The sequence below is a fragment of the Uranotaenia lowii genome, chromosome 1 (assembly GCF_029784155.1).
Source record: "Uranotaenia lowii strain MFRU-FL chromosome 1, ASM2978415v1, whole genome shotgun sequence".
NCBI lineage: Eukaryota > Metazoa > Arthropoda > Insecta > Diptera > Culicidae > Uranotaenia > Uranotaenia lowii.
Genome location: NC_073691.1, coordinates 203,118,889 through 203,124,888, shown reverse-complemented (window position 1 = coordinate 203,124,888; position 6,000 = coordinate 203,118,889). Strand labels below are relative to the sequence as shown.

At 39.2% G+C, this 6,000-nt stretch overlaps 1 protein-coding gene across 1 annotated transcript; it reads left to right on the top strand.

The window, feature by feature from the left end:
• Positions 1 to 1,727: 1,727 nt before the first annotated feature.
• LOC129738303 (uncharacterized) lies at positions 1,728 to 2,705 on the top strand. Its single transcript, XM_055729488.1, has one exon. It carries the CDS (start codon positions 1,728 to 1,730, stop codon positions 2,703 to 2,705), a length of 978 nt encoding a protein of 325 aa, XP_055585463.1.
• The last annotated feature ends 3,295 nt before the right edge of the window (positions 2,706 to 6,000 follow it).

The window sequence follows — 6,000 nt, the reverse complement described above, 5'->3', positions numbered from 1 at the left end:
TTTCGTCATTTTTGTAATTTTTGTCATTTTTGTCATTTTTGTCGTTTTTTTAAAATTTTCGTCATTTTTGTAATTTTTGTCATTTTTGTCATTTTTGTCATTTTTGTCTGAATCAAAGCAATCGAAAGATTCCTTTTAATTCAACCACGGTATACCGTGGTTGAATTAAAAGGAATCTTTCGATTGCTTTGATTCAGTTGAATCATTCAACCAAGTAGGCTCATACCACAACAGAGTCATTTTTGTCATTTTTGTCAATTTTGTCATTTTTGTCTTTTTTTTTTCATTTTTGTCATTTTTCCATTTTTGCCTTTTTGTTATTTTTTTCATTTTTGCATTTTTTGTCATTTTTGCCATTTTATCCATTTTTGCATTTTTGTCATTTTTATCATTTTAGTCAATTTTGTCACTTTTATCATTTTTGTCGTTTTTGTCGTCTTTTGTCATTTTTGTAATTTTTGTCGTTTTTGTAATTTTGGTATTTTTGTCATTTTTGTCATTTTTGTCATTTTCGTCATTTTTGTCATTTTTGTCATTTTTGTCATTTTTGTCATTTTTGTCATTTTTGTCATTTTTGTCATTTTTGTCATTTTTGTCATTTTTGTCATTTTTGTCATTTTTGTCATTTTTGTCATTTTTGTCATTTTTGTCTTTTTTGTCTTTTTTGTCATTTTTGTCATTTTTCTCATTTTTGTCATTTTTGTCATTTTTGTCATTTTTGTCGTTTTTTGAATTTTCGTCATTTTTGTCATTTTTGTCAATTGTGTCATTTTTGTCATGTTTGTCTTTTTTTCATTTTTGTCATTTTTCCATTTTTGTCTTTTTGTCATTTTTGTCATATTTGCATTTTTTGTCATTTTTGCAATTTTTGCCATTTTTGTCATTTTTGTCATTTTTGTCATTTTCGTCATTTTTGTCATTTTTGTCATTTTTTTTCATCAAGTCCCACTGTGCAATTTGATTGTTTATTGTGGTATAGATAAAACCTCTTACTTTGTATCGAATGTTAGCGTTGATCTTGATTTGGTTTAATACTGAATCCAGTCTTTTTCAATTTCGGAAAGTGTCGAGAACGTAAATTTTATCGGGGTTTCACAAGAAGTACACTACAAAGTGAAATATCTCTGAAACTTGTTCCGAATAGGAAAAATACACATCGCATTTAGAGTACGCCATATTGTCTGGCTGGCGCCACAGAAACTTGCACGCAAGTTGAAGGCGCAATCGATACTGATAAGGATTATAGCACAATATATGCACTTTTTGGGGTAGGTAGCAGGTGACTGCTACCACTAAGCTTAGCTCCTGTTTAATAGCCAAGCAGTGCAAAACTTACATATCGCAGAAAATCGAGCCACTAAGAAGAAATGGCCTCCGCCAGCGGAGGTCCCCTAGATGGACCTCTTGGAAGCAGGTTTCCATCGTTTATGGACCAGAACAGGGAATTCGGTCGAATTATCATCCTCCAAATGACTGGAATCGATGGGCATACTTTACCCAAAAACCCGTTTGTAATAGGCGAATCGGTCGAAAAGGCAGTTGGTAGTGTCGAATCCGCATATAGCGAAGCCTAAGGTACAAAATACACCATAAAGACGAGGAAACAAGAACAGGTTGACAAATTGCTGACTCTAAAATCTCTACTCGATGGCACTAAGATAACAGTTAACTATCACCCAACTTTAAACTTCTGCAAGTGCGTCATTTCATCGTTTGACCTAATCGAAATGAGCGTAAAGGACATTCAGGAACAACTTGCAAACCAAAATGTTTCAGACGTTCGCAGGATAACTCGTTCGCAAGACCGTTTAAAAATCAACACCCCCACACTTATTCTCACCTTCAAACAAACAACCTACCCCGAATACGTGAAGGTAGGACTGCTACGAGTCGCCACCAGAACATACTATCCCAATCCCATGTTGTGCTATCAATGCTTCGAGTATGGACACTCCTCTAAACATTGTAAAGGACCGAAACGTTGTTACAACTGCTCAACAGAACATCCGATTACAAAGACTGATGAAACTGATAGCACTACCGAACAGTCCGAATGCGATAACCCTCAATTTTGTCGCAATTGTAAAGGAGAACATAGACCAGGCAACAAAAAGTGTGAAGTTTATCAAAAAGAAGCCAAAATAATCAAAATTAGAATCGACTCCAACATCACCTACGCAGAAGCTCGAAAACGAGTCGAAAACGGGCAAAACAGTTACGCTCAAGCTACAGCTCAAAGCCGAATCGAATCAATTAAACTTGACGAACTTATCAAGGAAAACAGACGAAAGGATGAACTAATCTCAAATTTGACAATCAACAACAAACAACAGTCAATGCAAATCGAAAGGCTTCTTAATGAAATTAAAAATCTAAGAGAAGATTTAAATGTACGATACGGTAACAACAATACAGAAACCACAAAAGACAACCAGACTGTAAATAAAACTAGAAGCCGATCACGAACTATTAACCCTGATAAATTTGAGCAAAGAAACGAAATCAAACGAAACAGAGGAATCTCACAAAGACGAGTAGCTACCTCTATCAGCCCTCCAATGAAGAAGACTTCCCACATGGTTACTCAAGATCAAGAAAACATGGATACGGTTGCTCGGCAAACGGATATGTACGCATCTGACACGGAAACTCCTGAACTAACTGCTCGAACTCCTCATGGCGGACCAAACCGAAAAAACGATTAACGATCAACATAAAAATAAATTCCGTCAAACCGTCATCGATAATACTCTTACATCCAGCAATTCACACACCTACATGCCTATAAATACTCAACAACTACGTACGGAATGGCTTTTCGAAAGAAAATCCATCCGGGACGTCATACCCCAACCCGTAGATGGTGAATCTTTCAAACAGGCCAACCGAAACGAACCATCTGAATCACCAAAGCGTAGCCCAATTCTGACCCCGACCAGAGAAGTACCAGAAACACCTGAAGATCCTCTGGCGGTTGTCCGTTTAGGGCAACCTGCCAATACACAGGCAAGTACCGTATTATATTTTTCAACAGAACAAAATACCAGTGCACTCAATCTTTTAGACGAATCCAACAACGAAGATCAACCGGAAATCAGCTATGGTCCCGCAGCGAACTACTCCGACGGAGTCCTACTGCAGAACGAATCCAACCAACACAATGTCAAACGTCGACTGTGTCTACAATGGAACATCAACGGGCTGGCGAACAACCTAAATGACCTTGTACTTCTAACTGCTCAGAATTCCCCAATGGTCCTTGCACTCCAGGAAACTCATACCAACCCCACCGAAAATCTAAACTCTTGGTTAGGAGGACGTTATTGCTGGTACACCAAACATGGAAGTAATAGCTGGCAGAATGTCAGTATCGCCGTTCTTAAAACAATCCCTCATTCAGTGCTGAGATTGGAAACACCTTTACTGGCAACAGCAGTCAAATTAACCGTCAACAACATTACAATCGTCTCAGTATACGTTCCCACTTCAAACCATCAAACCGATTTCGAACAAACCTTCCGTGGTTTGATATCACAAATCTCAAGACCATATCTCATACTAGGAGACTTTAATGCTCATCATTCGGAATGGGGCTCTCCTAAAAACGACAACAGAGGTAATTCAATAGTACGAACGATCGAGGAAGAAAACGCAGTCGTGCTCAACGATGGAACAACGACTTTCCACCGGGGTAATCAATCTAGCCATATTGACCTCTCCATCGCTTCTTTCGACCTGCTGAACACTATTCGATGGGAGATCAGCTGGGACTCCCTTGGCAGCGATCACCATCCGATCGAAATCAAAACCAATGAAACTGTTCCTACAACCACTCGACGACAAAGATGGATGTATGGAGAAGCGGACTGGGAAAACTTTGAGTATGCCGTTATGGATTCACTTGATCCTTCCCACAATTACTCAATTGCAGATTTCACCGAACGAATTCAGCAAGCGGCAACTGCAAATATTCCCCGCACCAGTAGTAAACCCGGAGTAAAAGCTGTTCACTGGTGGAACAAGGAAGTAGAACAGGCAATCAAAACTCGACGGAAGGCTCTACGAAAACTTCAAAAAACACCTAAAGATGACCCAAGACGTATAGAATTTCTAGAACACTTCAAAAAGGCAAGAAACGCTGCTCGTAAATCTATGCAAGAGTCCAAGCAAAAGTCGTGGGAGGAGTTTTTAGATGGCATCAGCCCAGACAGTCCTATCTCAGAATTGTGGCGAAGAGTTAATTGCTTGAGCGGTAAAAAGCGATCACGAGGAATTACTTTGCAAATAAATGATAAATTGACTGACGATGCACCAACGATCGCGAACGAATTTGGCAAGTTTTTCCAATCGCTTTCCGCGAACGATAACTATAGCGAACAGTTTTTGAAATTAAAAAAAAAGGACCGAGTTTCAAATCAGCCCATTTCATATCGACAACAGCGATACTAAAGATTTCAATCAACCGTTTACCATACAAGAGCTTTATTATGCCTTAGAACACGTGAAAGGTTATTCCACAGGTTCTGACATCATAGGATACCCGATGCTCAAAAGGTTACCTTTCACCGGAAAAAAGGTTCTTCTGAACTGCATCAACGAAATCTGGACAACTGGGATTTTCCCTGACGATTGGCGTAAGAGCATCGTTATACCTATACCAAAAAATGGACAAGACCATGGTAAAGTAGAGGGATATCGTCCCATAAGCCTCACTAGTTGTATCGGTAAAATAGCAGAACGCATGGTAAATAGGAGATTGACTACCATTTTAGAAGAAAATGATTTACTCGATAATCGTCAATTCGCTTTTCGGAAAGGTCGTGGATGTGGTACCTATCTCGCTTGCCTAGGGGAAGTCCTAGATGACGCACGAGAATCAGGCCATCATATCGATATGGGAATTTTGGATCTATCCAAAGCATATAACCGCGTTTGGAGGGATGCCATCCTGAAACAACTGATAAAATGGGGACTTAACGGACGGTTATGTGTTTTTATAGAAAATTTCTTATCTAATCGCTCATTTCAAGTTGCAATCGGCGACTCACTCTCGCAATCTTTTTGCGAAGAAACTGGAGTCCCACAAGGGTCGGTTCTCTCGGTTACTATTTTCCTCATCGCCATGAACAACATTTTTGTTAATCTACCCAAGGACATGTATGCATTTTCTTATGCCGACGATATATTACTTATTACAATTGGGAAGTCTTATATAAAAACTCGTAGAAAACTACAGAACGCTATTCGCTCCGTATCTAAGTGGGCAGACGAAACCGGTTTCGTGATATCAGCCGAAAAAAGTTGCATCTTGCATTGTTGTAACTCGAATCACAGAGCACACGACCGTGTAGTAAAGATTAAACAAAATGTAATACCTTTTAGAAAGGCCGTTAAAATCTTAGGTGTTACTTTCGACAGATCATTGAGTTTCAATCGACATTTCGAAACAGTAAAGAACGAGTGCCAAAGCCGACTGAGATTGTTATCGGTAATAAGCAACCGACATCCAAATAACAATCGACACACAATAATTCGTATTGGAAATAGCATACTGACCTCGAAATTACTCTACGGTATTGAAATGACCTGTCGTGGTTTCGATCAGCTAGTCTCTACACTAGCTCCCATCTACAATACGATCATAAGAAAAGCATCAGGACATATGCCAAGCTCTCCTACCCACTCTTATGATCGAATCTGGATGCATACCGTTTATCCTGAAAGCAACCCAAACCTTAACGAACCGAACTGTTGGGTTTCTAGGGAAAACAAGCGGAGAAGAACCACATCTACTACAGCACACTAATAGCATACTCACAAAACAATTTGCAGTAAACTTGCCTGAGGTCGCTGAGACACCTAACGTACGTGACCGACTTTGGAATCACCCTCCACCTAGGATCGACTGGAGCATCAAAGAAAAAGTACGCGCTGGAGATAATCCCTCAAAAATTAAAATAATTTTCAATGAACTGATAAACCGAAAATACAAGAACCACG

Bases quoted from the DNA above. Each gene is read 5' to 3' on its own strand.
- LOC129738303 (XM_055729488.1), top strand. From the start codon at position 1,728: ATGAGCGTAAAGGACATTCAGGAACAACTTGCAAACCAAAATGTTTCA.